The sequence below is a fragment of the Pezoporus occidentalis genome, unplaced genomic scaffold (genome assembly GCF_034315485.1).
Source record: "Pezoporus occidentalis ecotype Australia unplaced genomic scaffold, CSIRO_AGI_Poc_V1 ctg154, whole genome shotgun sequence".
Classification (NCBI taxonomy): Eukaryota; Metazoa; Chordata; class Aves; order Psittaciformes; family Psittacidae; genus Pezoporus; species Pezoporus occidentalis.
The window spans coordinates 930,131-946,183 of NW_026913361.1; the positions used below are offsets into that span (position 1 = coordinate 930,131).

Genomic DNA, 16,053 nt, shown 5'->3' on the forward strand with positions numbered 1-16,053 from the left:
AAATGCAGTAAAAATGATAGGGTTTCATAGATTTCTAAATGCACTATTTATTTTTTTCCAGAGGCACTCGGTAAATCTCACCCTTTAATTCTGGATAAACAGTCAGCAGTGGTTTTATACGTCAAGTACTACTTGCTGATACCAACAAGTTAGATTGTTGCTGCTCTCTTTGCTAATGCAAACTTAGTTCTTTGTTCTTGATTAATTTCAGCCATAGACTAAATCCAGCTCTTCAAAACCAGATTGATTCATTTGCATTGCAGAACAGAGAAATTAATTGCTTTAAGCAATCAACTTTTGCAATGACTGCGCTTGGCTAACAGGAGGACTAGCTGTCCTCTTTCACTGTAATTCCACTTTCCTCTAATATCCCCTGCCACCATGATAAAATAATATTATGGTCTAATATATTGGTAGTTTTTAATTACAGAATGACGTGTGTCAGCATCTGAGCAATGGGCATCGGTTTGAAGGAGACTCTACTTTTATTAATGCAGCATAAAAGAGATTCTTCATAAATAACACAAAGTGCAAAGGAACAAATGTATAATTCAAAATCTAATCAAGGACTACTTGGGGCCTCACATGAGCCAACTTTTGCATCACTCTGTTTTAGGAAAAGAAAAAAGTGCTTTTCAAACTCACTCACCTTGATGTGCTTGACAGTAAACACCACGGGATCAGCTAGGTAAACCTTATTGCTGAACTCTTTGTTTATTGCTGCCGTGATGACAGGGGAGTTGACAATGACGGAATGATTCGTCGACATTGCTTCTGTTCCCAGTTTCATGCTGGCATTCTCCGTGGAGAGGTAAGTGCCCAGGTTATTGTACAGCACAAAAGCTACCCTGATTTCACCTAGAAGAGTAGTAAGAGGTTAGACATCCAGGTCAGTGCACTGGTTTGGTTTGGTGGTTTTTTTTTTTTTTTTTTTTTTTTTTTGGATGAAAAATATCTCTCTTAACCAACTTCAAAACTTTTATGAGAAAATGTGAAAGGACCAAGATGTGGCATATGGAAACTCACCTCCTGTCAATCCTAACGAGCACCATGAGGTGCAACAAGTGGTTCATGGATAATAAGGGCAAGAGCTGCCCCTCTTAAACTTCTATAAGCAAATAGATCAGCAGAAGACAGACAGAGAAGGTGGGCTTGTTTTTCGCATTAGTAGGTGTAATTAGCTCCAGAGAAGAGAGGCCAGGTGGCCCATTTCCCACCTGACATAATACTTTGGTCTCCAGGCTATGTTTGGGAAACATGTTTCATTCTGGCCTGCTGCACAGAGGCATTATAAAACTATAATTTAGTTTGTTAATTAAGACTACCTCAGAAATGTGTGGGTACAAATCTGGGAGAAGGAATCCAAAATTTTCCAACAACTCCAATCTCATATGAAGGATAAAAAAAAATTGCAGAAATTTCATTTAGAAATGTACTTTTTTTTGTTAATTGGCCTATCAGATATCCCCTCTTCCACAAAAAAAAATAAATCTTCAGGGAACCTGCAGGAAACCCAGGCTACCAGCCAACTGTTTTTAACTGAAATCATCCAGTTTGCCTTCTGTTTTGTATATTATTTCACAAGCTATAAATAAGAATTGAATGTGATTAGTTTGCCTTTATATGTATCAGCTGGGGGGAGGGATTTTTTTGTTTCTACAGGAATCACCCCAGCTTCTGAGGAAAGTAAAGCACTGATGACTCCAAAGGTTCCTCCCAACCTAAATCCTTCTATGATGATTTTATTTCTAGCTCTTTGACAACCTCCAGGTGGGTGCCAAGCTGGTGAAAATGGATGGGGCTCTCCTGATATGACTACATATCCAGTGACACCATGCTTAGAAATACAGACTTCCCCTTCCTCACTGCCATCACTGTTTCTCTTTCTGTAAAACTCTCCAAAGCCTGCTAGTGGCTCCTTTCCCACTGGAGTTTTGCTACGTATCTTGGATTTTACACTGTCTCTAAAGAAGCACTTCTCTTTAAATTCTACATGCAAAAGTACCAAATTCCAAGAAAGCCAATGGCAAAATTTTCTTTCTGAACCACCAAACTTTTTTCTCAACAGTTGTCAGAAATTATTGGCAGTTTTAGTGTATCTGGTCTGACTATAATACTGCCCAATCATTCCATGTTTTGCCTGCAGTGACCAAAGCCCCTGCTAGAGTGCCTTCCCCTGGTACACAGGTTGAATTTTAAAGGAACTCAGACAAAGGGGCATGTTAGGCCCATTAGTAGAAAGCCTGGGAATTTGATTTTGGTCTGCAGCAGAGCTGTGGAGATCAACAAATGTGTACAAATTCCTGGTCTGGAAATAATGACTTGGCAGCATGAAGACCATTCACATGCAACATCAGCTTTAATTTATGCTATATCAGGAGGTTCATAAGATTCAGAGAGAAAAGCACTGAAGATTTAGACTCATAACTGTTAATCGACCTCTTCTGACATTTTGGCTCATTATTAATATTTGCTACTATTATTTCTTCCCTCTACCTTTTTCAGATATTTGTATAGTGCCCCACTGTGAAGCAGTTTACTCAGACAAGCCTCTTAGCCCATCTAAAGCTTCCTACTGCCACAATAGCAGTTAAAAGCACTTCTCTGGACTCAGCACTGTGCCCCAAGCACATTTAAGGATCTGATGCGTTTTTACCAGCACATAATACTTTTGAAGGCTGTGATTCACTTAGTAATATAATACACCCCAAATCAGTCAACTTAATTTGCAGTCAAGGCATTAGCAACTGGTGCTACCATTAACTTAAATATTAACATAGCAATTAGTACCATATTTGAGACTGGCTAAAAACAAAACAATGTCTAAAGTATAGCTGATTCATGAGGCTGGAATGGCTGGAGGTGGTGACCTACCGTTTCGACCATTTTGTTTCAAGGTATTTGCTGACAGCTGAATGGCACTCCCATGGCCCATGTTCTGGGGAAACTTCAGATCCTCCAGATTCCCATCTGTGCTTAGTCTTGCAACTTCCAGCTCTGTTTGCAAGAGAGATCAACACTAAGAAAAATCTCTACTGAAATAATCTTCGACAAGATACTTCAAAGCTACAAAATGATGTTCCAGACCATCTGAGAACAGAGGATTCTATTTCCAATACTTCAAGCTAGATTTGGTTTGGGCTTCTATTGCTTTTTAAATCTTTGCCCTGAAGAAGTTTTAAATTTAATTAAAAGAAAAAAAAAAAAGTGCAAATAAATTCTACTCTCTGTGGAAGACAAAAGACAACCAGTTCTTGTAAACAAGAACCTCAGGATATTAAGGACAATGGTTAAAATGAAAATCTGAAAACACTAGTTCTTTGCCACTGGCGATTGGTACTTTCAGTAAATGTTATCAGTGCTCAGGATCTGTATTCATTGAAATAGAAAGAAGAGTTGTTCTCATTTAACATATGCACAGTGGGAGTGCTGTTGCTTTCCATCATGCTTGTTTTTTAATTAAAATCAACCATCAGCTGAATAAAGACACAAATTTGTAAGAAAGAAACACAACCACATTATGTTGAAGAATCTTCCTGTGAAGCAGTGCTCTCATTGCTCTAGTGCAGACTTTGCCCTCAAAACCAGGGGTAATAGGGTCAGGTTAGGTGCCCATTTTGCATGGGATTTCAAGGGCAGAGAGCTGCTTATTCCTTTAGGCTCTTTTGGAAAGACTTTAAAGTCCTTCAGAAAGCGGGCCAAGGCATATCTAGCAAAACTGCTCTCCAGTTAATCGAGGGTCCAAGATTGAAGCCAGGTTTCCCAGCCTTTACTCTCCTTCCATCTGCTGTCAGTATTTATAGGATCTGTCCCTTACGGATGTTGTCAGTGTTTTCCCGGACGATGTCGGTCTTCAGCAGGTTATCAGCCAGCACAAAGGCACTGTCCTCCACAGTGTCGAGTAACTTGGTGGCTGCGCGCTGCTGTTCACTTGCATTCAGGTCCCTCCATGCATTCAGAGCCTGTGGCTGCAGGAGGTTGTTCACTGTCTCCACCATGGCCTGCAAGGGAGAGAGGTCAACTGCGAAAGAGTTCTAGCAAACCTGAAGCACCACTGAGACCACTGACATATGCTCAGCCCCATCCTCCACACACATCAGTTTATAGGGAGAGGACAGCATCTCATTTCCCCACTCACTGGGGCAGCCTGCAAAGGAGCTAGGTATCATTCGTCCCATCAGATGGGAGAGGGAGGAAATACTAATTTTATTCTAATTGCAGGCTGGGAATAGTGCTTTTCTGCTTCTGTGATCAGTAGCTCTGGGCTTGGAATAAGAAGGAATTAAGGGTTCGGGCAGGGGAACAAAGGGGAGATGATGAAACCATTAAAGAAACATGAAGGAAAATAGATTTCAAAACCTATCTGTGAAGCAGGTTGCTGCTTCCTGCAGCAGCAGAATTCAAGAGTAGATCAGGAGCACCTAAGGAAGATATCTAGTATCTGCAAGGGCTATGCTCCTTGGAGCATTTCCCACCACATAACCTCTGGCAGGCAGTCATGGAGATACAGAGATAGCTGAGCTCATCCCGAGAAGCAGCAGGTGACCATAGAGATTAAGTTAAGACACTACATTTCAAATTGCTCCATTCAGAAAGGAGTCAGTCCTGCACTAACAACTTCAGTCCCTCCTGCAGTGCACCTCCTGCCCTGGGCTGCCACGCACAAAGAGCTCTCCCATGGAGAACTTCCCACAGGTTAATTTGGATGCATATCCAGGATCACATGAAACCATGCTGGCCCCATGATGGCAAAATTACAGCAGCAGAGCCTACCCAACCTGAAGGTTTTGCTCAGCCTAAAACCCCCGCTTAGTTACTAACCAGAGCTGACTCAACTACCTTCCAGCTATCACTTTAATGAGACCAGCTGTACCAGTTGGTAGAAATGACTGTGCAGAAGAAAACGAAAAATAAAAGGTACTTTGATCATGCTTTCTTCTGCTGGTTAGTGTCTAGCCACCAGGCAGGCCTGCCCCATGAACAAACACCTCCACTCCTCCACTGCCAGCTAATACAGGATTTCAACATGCTGCAAGCCTAAACAATGCCCCATGGTTTCACTTTCATGGAAGTACTTCAGTATTTATTCCTGACAGTATTTCTGAACCCACCTGTACAACATGACATATGAAAAGAAGATATGGCATAGCACATTCTCCAGCAGCCCTCAGGAGAAGTGTCACAATGGCAACACATGGCACGGAGGGCATCCTGACTCACTCACCAGTCATGGTCAGATACAAATGTGCAATGGGAGAATATAATCACATTCAACAAGAATTTGATTTTATTGCTAAATCAAGGTGACCTTACAAATTTTTCAATTACAGCAAGGTTCAAGGAGAAGCAAAGACAGCTAGACCTGCCACTGCCGGTGCTTTTAATCCCCAGCAGACATTTCATTTAGACATTGCAATGTGCATCTTTATCCTAACTATATTTGAGGTCGGAAGGTTTCTTATACTACCATGGTTCTTATTGGAAGACTGAACCAGAATTGGGCTCCTCTGACAGTACAAAGCTCCTATTCTCCAAACTACATTTACTCATGATCAATTAACTCAACTGTTCTTGTGTCACAGGTCTCCTGTACCTTAAAGAGAGCTTCCCTTCCCTGGCACCTACTGCCCTGGTCCTTTCATTAATATACAACATTTCTCCTGAGCTTCACAGCTTGGTTTTCCAAGGTATGGAGTAACCCATGCTTCAACCAGTGAAGCAGACCAAAAAGGCTGAAAATCTTGCCCTCTAATGCTACTGCAAAAATATTTTTGCTGTCAAGCCTTTACAATCCAGGACTGGAATCCCTTTCTCATTTGCTGTAAGTGGAACTTATTAACCATAAATCAATTTCTTAAACTGATTATTAAACTGATTTTCCTAAATAGACTATAAATCATCTTAACACATTTAATATGTGCACATGAAAAGCTGACTGACTTTAACAGTGAAGATGCAATAGTAAAAATTCACAGCATTTAAGTGAATTTTCTTTTTTTTTCTTTTTTTTTTTTTTTTTTTTCCCCCCAGTGTTTTAAAATCTGAAAGCTTGATCTCTGTAGCTCTTAATAAAAAAATTCTGTAGTTCACTTTGGTAGCTTATCTCATAACAAGCAAAAGGAGGTAGTATTCTTTTCCAGTGATCAAACAACTTGACTATTTTGCTGTGCAGGTTCTACACAACATGGTGTTTTCTTGCAAATATCTTTTATCCACAGAAAGCAGAAAATGCGGATTTTTATTTTCCTCCCCTTTCAATGTTATCCTGCAGACTACGATTTACCTTACATTCATTTAGGTCAGCTGTTACTGACGTCTTTAAATCTCCTAAAACAACTTCCTGGATACTTTTATCAGTATTCGAATGGTGGAAAGAGTGTTTGCAGCATATCCATCTCCTGGCTCTGGATAGAAAGGTAATGCCTATTTGTCAAAACATGAAACAGATGCTGAAATATTTGTGTTATGGTGAAACATCTGCTGCAAAATTTTCTTCCCCAGAAAAATTATTCTAAATTATCAAACGCATTTTTTATTTTCTAATGTGTGTGCATGTATGCCTGCATAATTTGGGCCAATTAGGCCTAATGTGCCACTTTCCACAAAATATGTGTTCCCCACCCAACAGACAGTGGTGCTGGTAAGCCTTCATCCTCTTGAAATAACTAACCTGAAGCCAGACACTCCACATCACTTTGGATGTGGGATGTGGGGTCTGATGCAAAAGCTCCAGAAAGATTTCCAAGGACTTTGGGTCAGGTCCTTAGCACGTATCTGAACAAAGCTAGTAGAATGTCTTCACTGGCATTATATTCAAGATGAATTTAGTCCATAGCTTTTCCCAGAGGGTCACTTCCCTCACCTGTCTCAGTGCATTAATCAAGTGTTCCCCACACTTCATTATGGCTGAGTGCTGCCGGCTAAAGCCAAGGAGATGAGGTGCTAATGAAATGTTTGCATTTTGGACAGGAGCTGAGGTAGGTGTTTAAATGAAACAAAACAGCTCTTAAAGCAACAATGTCTCTTGAGACAGAGATGTCAGCTGGGAAAAGCTGGGCAGGGAAGCCGGAACCATGGGAAGGCAGGCACACAGGACAAGGATCAACCTGTGTCTGCATTTAAGCTGAACCACAGTGGTTTAGGTGGGTTTGTCACATGCTCCAAGGACACTGTGGTCTGATCAAGCTCTAGAATAGAAGACAGAGTGTCAAGCTCCCAGGAAAGCCTTCTCAATGACCAGTGGTAGAAGGGTTAGGCCCAACAGAAGCCCTCTGAAATGAAGAAGGCGTGAGATAGGTGTGCTTGGGAGCCGATGGCATGACAGATTTTTCCTGAGATCCCTGGTGATTCTGATAAAGATGGGGACTTTCAGAGGAAGCTAGGAAAGTTCTGACCTGGTTGCATCCCACCTCACTTCAAAAAATTAATACAGCCAAGTCAGGAGCTCAGACACCCTCTAGTTTCCTTGCCCCACTGAAAGTATAAAGAACTACAGTATTATCCCCATTTACCTGTCCAAAGGCACATGAGATTAGTCATCTCTGAAGATCCCAACACCTAATAAAGGGTATTGCTTGTCTATGTCACTGAAGACCCCATCCTTGCTTACCAAACTAAAGGACTTCCTCTGCTGTAATTTTCTTCTCTTCCTCTGCCTGATTCCTCCCCTTTTCTTAATGCAGCTCAACAGGGTAAACAATTTCCAAAGCACCCTTGTGAGCCTCACCCAAAACAAAAATGTGGGGTTTGGAGCTCAAACGTACCTTAACATCATTCACAGCATAGCACTACCCATAGCACCTTGCTGGGCCTTAACAGATAGGCAGCACAAGCACCCATATGCCCAGAGAGGAGGACAACAGTAACTCAAATTACATCAAGGGAAAGCTTTCACAAGATATAGCTTGCTTGTTTGTAACCTAAGATCAAAGGAGGGAAGAAGGGTATGGCAGAAGGGAGCCAAGAAGAAAGATTTTCCATCTCCCTTTCTATCCTGAGATATGTAGATGTAGTTGTGTGATGTCAGGGTATCTATACATGCAAAGCCAAGCCCCCTAAATACAAGACTGTAAAGACCAATCATCCTGGGTCAGAGAATATTAGACTCAGTGGACCTTTTATGTATCTAGCAGTAGCTACAATTGGACATTGAGAGAAGAGCAAGAACATGCCAAGCATAGAAGACAAATCCCATGATAGTGATCCCTTTCACATTATGCAATTATATAGCACCAGAGAGTGTGCATTCAATGTAAATAAACGTTAATAAATTGCAGAGGGAGACATTTTTTCCCAAATAAGGACATATGCTCGTAGTTTCTTGATTCTGTCCTGAGGTTACAAAACAGAAACAAAATGTAAACCTTCCTTCACAGACACACAAATTGGTATTAAAAGATGTATTGTCAAAAGGCAACTAATTAGGAGCCTTACAGTAATTATATATTACTAAAGGTCAATTGTACAGATCTCATAGATTTCCTTTGTGACAGCTGCTTCATTCCATAAAACTAAATTTTGCTTGTTCATTTATTTTTATTTTCTCCCCCTCTAGAAACGCTTGGTGAGAATATCCAGCTATGTGACACACAGTTTAAACCCGGGAGGGAAGTATATATCCAGTGACACCACATCCTCTTATTTCTTTCACTGTATCAACATACAAGGCACTGCTCTTTGACAGAAGCAGATTCTGTAATGTAAGACCTGTCTTTAACTGGGAATCAATGCTGGAAATCACTAAGAGATATTAGATGTACTCACTACCAAATTTGGGACCAGACTGCATTGTGCTATAGCGCTTAAGCACTGTAACCCTAACCTTAGAAAACTAGCAGGTCTCCTGGAGTTAGGACCTCTCTAAACCTTTATTGTTCATTTTGGCTTCTCACCAAGCAGCTGATGGAAGAACAAAACCCCTCAAAAACTTATTAGAGGAGAAAATACTGCTTCATGACAAGTGAATACCAGCAGGCCCTACAGGGAATATTGATTGAATCCTTCTGCTGTGTAATTTTCAAATATGCAGTTTGTCCTTCCTCACAAAGGAGCATCTCCTTAACAAGAAATTGAACACACGGTATATATTATTTTGCATGGAATCTGCATCAAGGTCTTATGTCCTGTAGAGCTTTGGGAGAATGAGGACAGTGGCACAGGGCATTAAAACATCACTTTTGCAAATATATGTCTAATTAAAAAAAATCTGCATTTTATAATTTTTAAAGCCCTGTCTCATGCTGCTAACACTTGTGTTCCTTGATCTCACAGGAATATTTCATGCAATGCACTTTCAAAAACTAGGATAGAAGGAGCTACAGCAACAAGGCTGTGCTTTGCATCAGTAGACTAAAATCATGGCTGGTGCTCACACATCTACCCCTGTACCAAAGGTATTTGCTGGCACAGCCTTATTAAAAAAGGTTTGCCCTCCCTTTCTGAGAACAGCAGCGCTAAGACTTTAGAGTGCAATCACACAGACACAAACTCAGGCCGTGATTACCATCTGAGGCTCTGGTCCTGCCTGAGGTCTCAATTACTTCTCAAAAAAAGCGCACCATTATCTTTATTAGAAGTATGTAAAAACAGTACTAGCCCACATTTTTATAGCAGCTTGAGGTTTTACAGAAAATCAACAGAGAATAAAAGCTTGAAAACCCTTTCGGTTCCACAGTGCAGTGAAAATGAAAAACTCACCATAGAACGGAGGCACTGAAATGTGGATATGGTTCAATGATCACATCATGCTCCTTTTTCCTACTCAAAAGCAGTGCTACTTTAAAAAAGTTTACCTGCTTCTTTGCTTAAGAACAGCTGGTTTTGTTCTGTATTCATATGAAACACTCACTGCTAAAACAAAACCTTTTTTTAAGCTATCAGTATTTGCAAGCCTCCAAACTAATTGAGTTAAAGGCATAATCAACACCACTGCTGCCAAGTTCTGCTGGAAGTTGTGTGATTCTTGCCTCTGGTCAGAAAAGGAACCAGTACAAGAGAAAGTTCCATTAACTCCAAATGTACCTGTTGGACTCAGAATGAGCCCTTTAAAGGAGAGGACCAGCATGAAAGCATGGACCTGGGCATGCAAGCTGCTGCTTCTGGCAGAGTTATTGCATTGAAAGGGCCCACCAAGCTCAGGAAATGACATTTCTTGTTAGAGTGACAAATGAACAGCACCCCTATTCCACTACACAAGGGTCACCAATCAAACTGGAACAGTCATGCACTCTGTGAAACTTCAGGTCAAAAATAGATGTGCATGCCATTTCTTCAGCTTCCTAAACAGGGAAAATGTCATTTTGGCTAAAAGATGCCATTAAATCCTACTTCTTAGCTGAGAAGTGCCTTCAAATCTCTATGACAAGGCTCTTTACCCTCGGATAGCTTTTCACCTTGTCATTTATTCTTTTAATTCCAGATTAAAATATGTCTCTGGTCAAAGCATAAGTGGAGACAATTTTTTACACCAGCCACTGTCTAAGGCTTTTTACAAAGCAAGAAGGTCATCACAAAACAATTATAATATTCAATGAAATGGACAAACACATGTTTAGAGTGAAACTATCTGAACTGCAATGAGTGCTTAAAAATAACATTAGAGTATCTACTGCCAATCTCTGCTTCTGCCCTGAAAACCAAGACAGAAGCACTAGCCTATATCTAGTACCAGAGTGGTTATTGGAAACTGCTGGTATCACTTTTGGTGAACTGAACCAAAACCTACTACTGATGGCAAACGCAACAAAAGGGAGAACTTCCCCCAAACTTGCAGAGGAATTTCTAAAATTGCTCCACAGATTGAGAGCAAAGATTCTCAAGAAAGAACATGCAACCTTCTCAACTCTTCTCAACTCTAGCTGTAGCTACAGGGACTGTACTGACTCAGAAATGGCCTGAATTTCAGTAGCACTGAGAAATCACTGCAGTGAGAAGAAAGGCACTGACCTTTATTAAAATTATGCCACCTACAAAAATTTTGACTATGGAATTAATGGTCTTGCACTAGGTATGCAAGATTTGCGATCTTGGCCTTGAACTACCAATAATCTCCTAATTGGAGCACACAGAAAAATAGGAGGTTTGAGAAAGAGAACAAGGTTACAAATTACAGGTTATGGTTTTGCTTTGCTTAGTATAAAAGGAAGAATATTTTAAGGTCGGAAGGCATCTGTAGGACTGGAATAAAAGGAATTGATTGGGAAGAAGGAAATAACATATTATCTATTTCATCTAATGAGATCTTCCCCGCAGAATAAGCTGAAAACTGCATTTATGAATCATCTGTATTTGCTGTCCTACTGTTTGGGATTTGAGAAGACACAAGAAACTGCTAGAGTAATTACTCTGGGGAAGTGAGCAAAGCTGTAGTAAGAAAGGAAAATGGCTTGCAAATGAGAAATGCCCCTTTGACAGAATATCCATAGCCTTTAAAGGAACTTCTAGGGAGTCCATGAGACCCAACCTTTCCTCCAACATTCCAAATCAAAGGGAACATCTCCACTGACCTCTACTGCAATTTATACTGAGACTTTATACCAGTGACACCAGATTCCAGGACTGACTCAGCCTAAAGCAGAGAGCTTACTCACATAGCAACACCGAAAATGCTAGATTTTTTTCCCAAGTTTTGCTATGTTACATGTGGGCACACAACCACAGCTGTAGCTCGGTTGTAGTAGAGGAGCAGGCTGCCACCTTCATTTTTAGTATTTTTGTGAAGAATTTCAGAGCCTGGTGAAAACCCAAGGCTGCTGCTTTGATCCTATTCTTCCTTAACAACAGGCTCACTGTGGTAGAAACATGCAGGGTGGGGATTTCAAGTTTTGCTCCTGCTGACACAAATCAAGGGCAGGTTTCTCAAACTGTGAAGTATATTAAATTCATGGAGTTTTAACAAAGGGCTACCAAACCATAGAATCCCACTGTGAGTCACACTTCTTTCAGCTGTCCTTTTAATTATATTAAGTGAAGGTTTTGGGCACATTGATGCTGATGGGCAAACATCTCAATCTCTTGAAAAAGCTGCTAGAAGTACTCCCTGTAGCTATAGTTAATATATGACATTGTATGTGCACTGCTAGCCAATTTATTCCAGCCACTTTAACAATGATACCTGGCCTGACAGGCTGTGCAGAATAGCACCAGGAGTCAAGCAATGCGCAAATCATTAGAAGACCCTGAAAGTTGTTTGACATGCACCGCAGAGATCTTTGTCATAGAGCCAATTAAGTGACCAAACAAGGAACTTGAAATTCCTCATTAATTTGGCCCTTTCTATATAAATGGATGTTAGTCTTTCATGTCACGGGCACAACAAGAACACAAGCAAATGCAGCATCATTCAATTTATGCTCCCTTTCAGAGCTAAAAGTTTCTTTCATTTAGTCTTCACAAAGTTGGGACCAGCCATGCAAACAAGAGAGAAGTGGGACAAACAGAATTAATCCATTTTAAACAGTACTGGCTATGTCCCAGATGCACCTTTTATCTGCTGAGAGCTACTAGGTTAGCAAAGAAAAAACAAAGTCTCTCCTACTCAGCACTAAACTTAATGCCTTGAATCCTCTGAGGAAAGCCTTTTATTTTTTGCTTAGTACAGCAATTCAAAAAGCCCATGTTACAAGTGTGAAACATTAGAAAACTTCCAAGAGAACCAGAATGACAACTCTGACTGCAGACACCCACCACTGTCTGCTACCTGGAACCTGCCAGCAACTAAGCACTGGCTTCACTGGTGGCTCCGATAACATCTACATCCAGAAGCTCTTGTGATCTTCATGGAGCAGATGGCACATCTATATCTTGGTCATTTGCTGTACAGGCAAGCCCAGAATCACAAAAGAGGGCAAGCTGATTTACAGGACAGTCTGGAGGATGGCAGGAACAAGAGCAGCAAACACCAGTAGTCCAGGAAAACACTGCAAAAGCAACACTTTGCTGCCTCCTTCCACCCTTACCACAAAGCTGCTGAGCTGCTGCTCAGGCTATCTATTGTATCCACCAGCCTTCAGCTTTGAAGTCACCAAGACTGGGTTCAAAAAATAAAATTAAAAGAAACAAAAAAAATAATCCCAACCCCCCCCCCCCAAAAAAAAAAAAAAACCAAACCATAACCCAACAAACAAACAAATCAAAAATAATGGGAATCCTGTGAAGTTTTTGTCTTCTGAGATCTGCATCCGAAATGTAGCATGAAATTTCAATTGGGAAGAGGCCATGGGCTGGCACCACAGTGAAATTCATTGGCCTCAAAGCTCCAGCCCACAAATCCAAGCAAAGCAAGGAGGTGAGCTCAGATTTCACAATCAGGTGCACATATGTGATAAAAAGTCTCTACATGGCTGTATGTGGTATGAGCCTTTATTAAAGCTTGTGTTTTCAGCTACTAAATCTTACAGCAATATTCTCTATGTTTAAGTTTTCTGTGTTAATATGGCCTCACCGTCCGAAATATCTGAGTACTCAGACTTTTTCATTTTTTCTTTACTATCCTATCTCCATTCCCAGAGGGCAGGAGAATTGTACCCACGGCATTTTAAACTGGGGAGCTGAGAAACAGTGAGTACATGTCACTTGCTGAAGGGTATGGAGAAAATTTGTGACACCAACCCCAGTTTTACAGCTCCCCAAAAAGACAAACATTTTGTGTTTCCTACACCTTCAGTGCTTCAGTTTAAAGATAAACTCCTTTGGAAAATGAGCAAATATCAATTCTGAAAAAGTTACAGAATATTCATTCTGGCTTTCACCACATACCAGTCACTAAACGAAGCTATGCTAATCAAATGCGTCACCCATTGTGACTCATTCTCCCACACGATGACTTTTCTATCCCTTTCCCAAAATAGAGTGTAAGAACAGTACACTGCAGAAAGGTAGGCATGAGAGATGTATATCACTGCTGTCCAAAAGGTCACACATATCGAATCCAACCTCTCCTTAGCTAATGAAGCACCTTTCTAAGGCCACTCAGTCCAACTTGGATATCCACCTTGGTCAGCCCAGACTAAGTTGACTCTTAGCATCACGAATTAAAGTCCACATAGCTTTTCTTACATACCACAGTGATTGAAAATATCTCCCATCAATTGCCTGGTAATATATTAATATCTATTTATCACATCACCTGTCAGGTTGATTTGTGTTGGATTTTTGAGACAAAAAAGATCATTTACCATACTTGCAACGCTAAAGGAGCAGCATTTGTAACCTCTACCTCCCATAAATAAAATTCCTGCATTTTTAACTCAACCAATACTGTGACACTGCACAAATTAAATCAATATTTGTTTTAATTATACACTTACATAGAGAGATGAGATGGTAATCTGATATGGCATTCCCAGACTCATATTTGAATAATTCACAAAATTTCCAGATCCATTTTACATATTTATTTATATTCATTTATTTTATGCTTAAGAGGACTTTAGACCCCAATCACTACAGGGGCTGTCATGACTACATGAATTTGTCATCCCACAGAAAACAGTAAGACTGCTTTTAGCAATTATTAACTTTTCAAATCACCCTCCTCCTCCCAAAACCCCCACTTTTCTCAATTGCATTTTTGATATTTACGATTGATGGACATCTCTCATGTAAATTTTGTACTGCACTATCCTTTGTCTAGGTAACGCAGAACTGAAAGTACGTGTCCAGCCCCATGAGAAAAAAATCAGCCATGGATGCTCGTCACAATAATGGGATACGCACAAGGAGATCGTGTCAGCAAGGTTGAAATCCCTGTTTCTCTGCCGACAGTGGCATATATCCCTGTTAATTCCCATTTCACATTGACATGAAGTCCACTATTTCACCATTTAAAATCTGTTGAGAAATCTCTGCCAAACTGCCTTAGCCAGCCCAGACATTCCACTGACTGATAAAAGGACAAGTGGCCTGTAACAAGAATATTTGCAGTTACATTTGATTGCTATTACAGACAAAGTCTCCCTTACAAGATTTTTAGATGACTTTAGCTAGATGAGCATCCAAAAGGAAATACCCTGTATGAAAATATGTCCAGATATACAACTTTACCTCCATATAATACAAAGCAAAGCTGGAAAGGTTTAATTAGGTCATCTAAATCATTCTTCAAACCCTCTGTTACACGACTGTCCTCTTCAATAAATATATTTACTAGCTTTGTCCATATTTATACTAAACATCTCAGGCAATGAGCTTTCATCAGTTTTGTCTACTAAAGAGGTAGGTGCATGATTAATGTTCAAACACACAAGTAGCCTTTCCAAGTGAAAAGCTAGAAGTCCTTGAAATTAAGGGTAAGCTGAAGTTTGTGAAGAATATACAGGACTTATTCCACCAATGCCAAGCCTTTTGTAGAGTGTATGAAATTCACTATTCACTATTGCTTGAAAGAAGACAAAAAGACCAGGAGCATGTGTTGACTCTTTAAAGTATGCCCATGAAGCTAAACCTATGGGTTAGGTAGCACCAAAGGTCCCCAACTGGTCTGTATGGTTCATGGTCCAACCAGCCTCACATTTCCAGTATTACCAGTAGACAAGATAGCTAGCTTGGGAGTGAGTGTTGCATTGTAAAATTTCCTACATTCCTTCAAATGCTAGCTACTTTCTTTGGGATCTTAAGAGAAGTCACTCCAGACAAGGGATGTGCAATTCCTTATCTTTATCCATTAATGTATATGGAAGGGAAAAGGTGACCTTCTCTCATGACCATAATAAAAGGGATGACAGACAGCCTGCTAGAACAGAAGGTTACTGTTTTTTAATGTCCTAGAAACCAAAAACATCTAATCCCCCTCCACTAAATGAAATATTGACTGAAAAAAATAAAGTCAATACCAACTGTAGGAAGTTGAATTTTTCAGGAAAATACGGGTATAGACAGCTCCCTCCAGAAACGTGCGCTTCATTTTTACATCTCTGCATGTTATACATACACACATAAATAACAATCAACCACCCATAAGTAAAACATCAGTGTTCATAAGCACAAGACAGAAATTAGAAAGTAAAACGTTCACATTTCTTAAGCAGCATTAACCTACCAATAGTATACAAACAG

The 16,053-nt window shown here is 40.3% G+C and overlaps 1 protein-coding gene across 20 annotated transcripts in view; it reads right to left on the reverse strand.

The window, feature by feature from the left end:
- ADGRL3 (adhesion G protein-coupled receptor L3) overlaps nucleotides 1–16,053 on the reverse strand; it is a 516,853-nt gene that overhangs the window by 77,424 nt on the left and 423,376 nt on the right. For all 20 annotated transcript variants that reach the window (XR_009963392.1, XR_009963393.1, XM_062611552.1 and 17 more), the window contains 3 exons: nucleotides 3,818–4,001; nucleotides 2,875–2,997; nucleotides 650–858 (listed from right to left, as the gene is read on the reverse strand). Coding sequence is in view for 18 of the 20 variants with exons in the window: in XM_062611552.1 (XP_062467536.1) it covers nucleotides 650–858; nucleotides 2,875–2,997; nucleotides 3,818–4,001 (516 nt within the window). In the remaining 2 variants the exon portion in view is untranslated. The remainder of the gene's footprint in view (nucleotides 1–649; nucleotides 859–2,874; nucleotides 2,998–3,817; nucleotides 4,002–16,053) is intronic.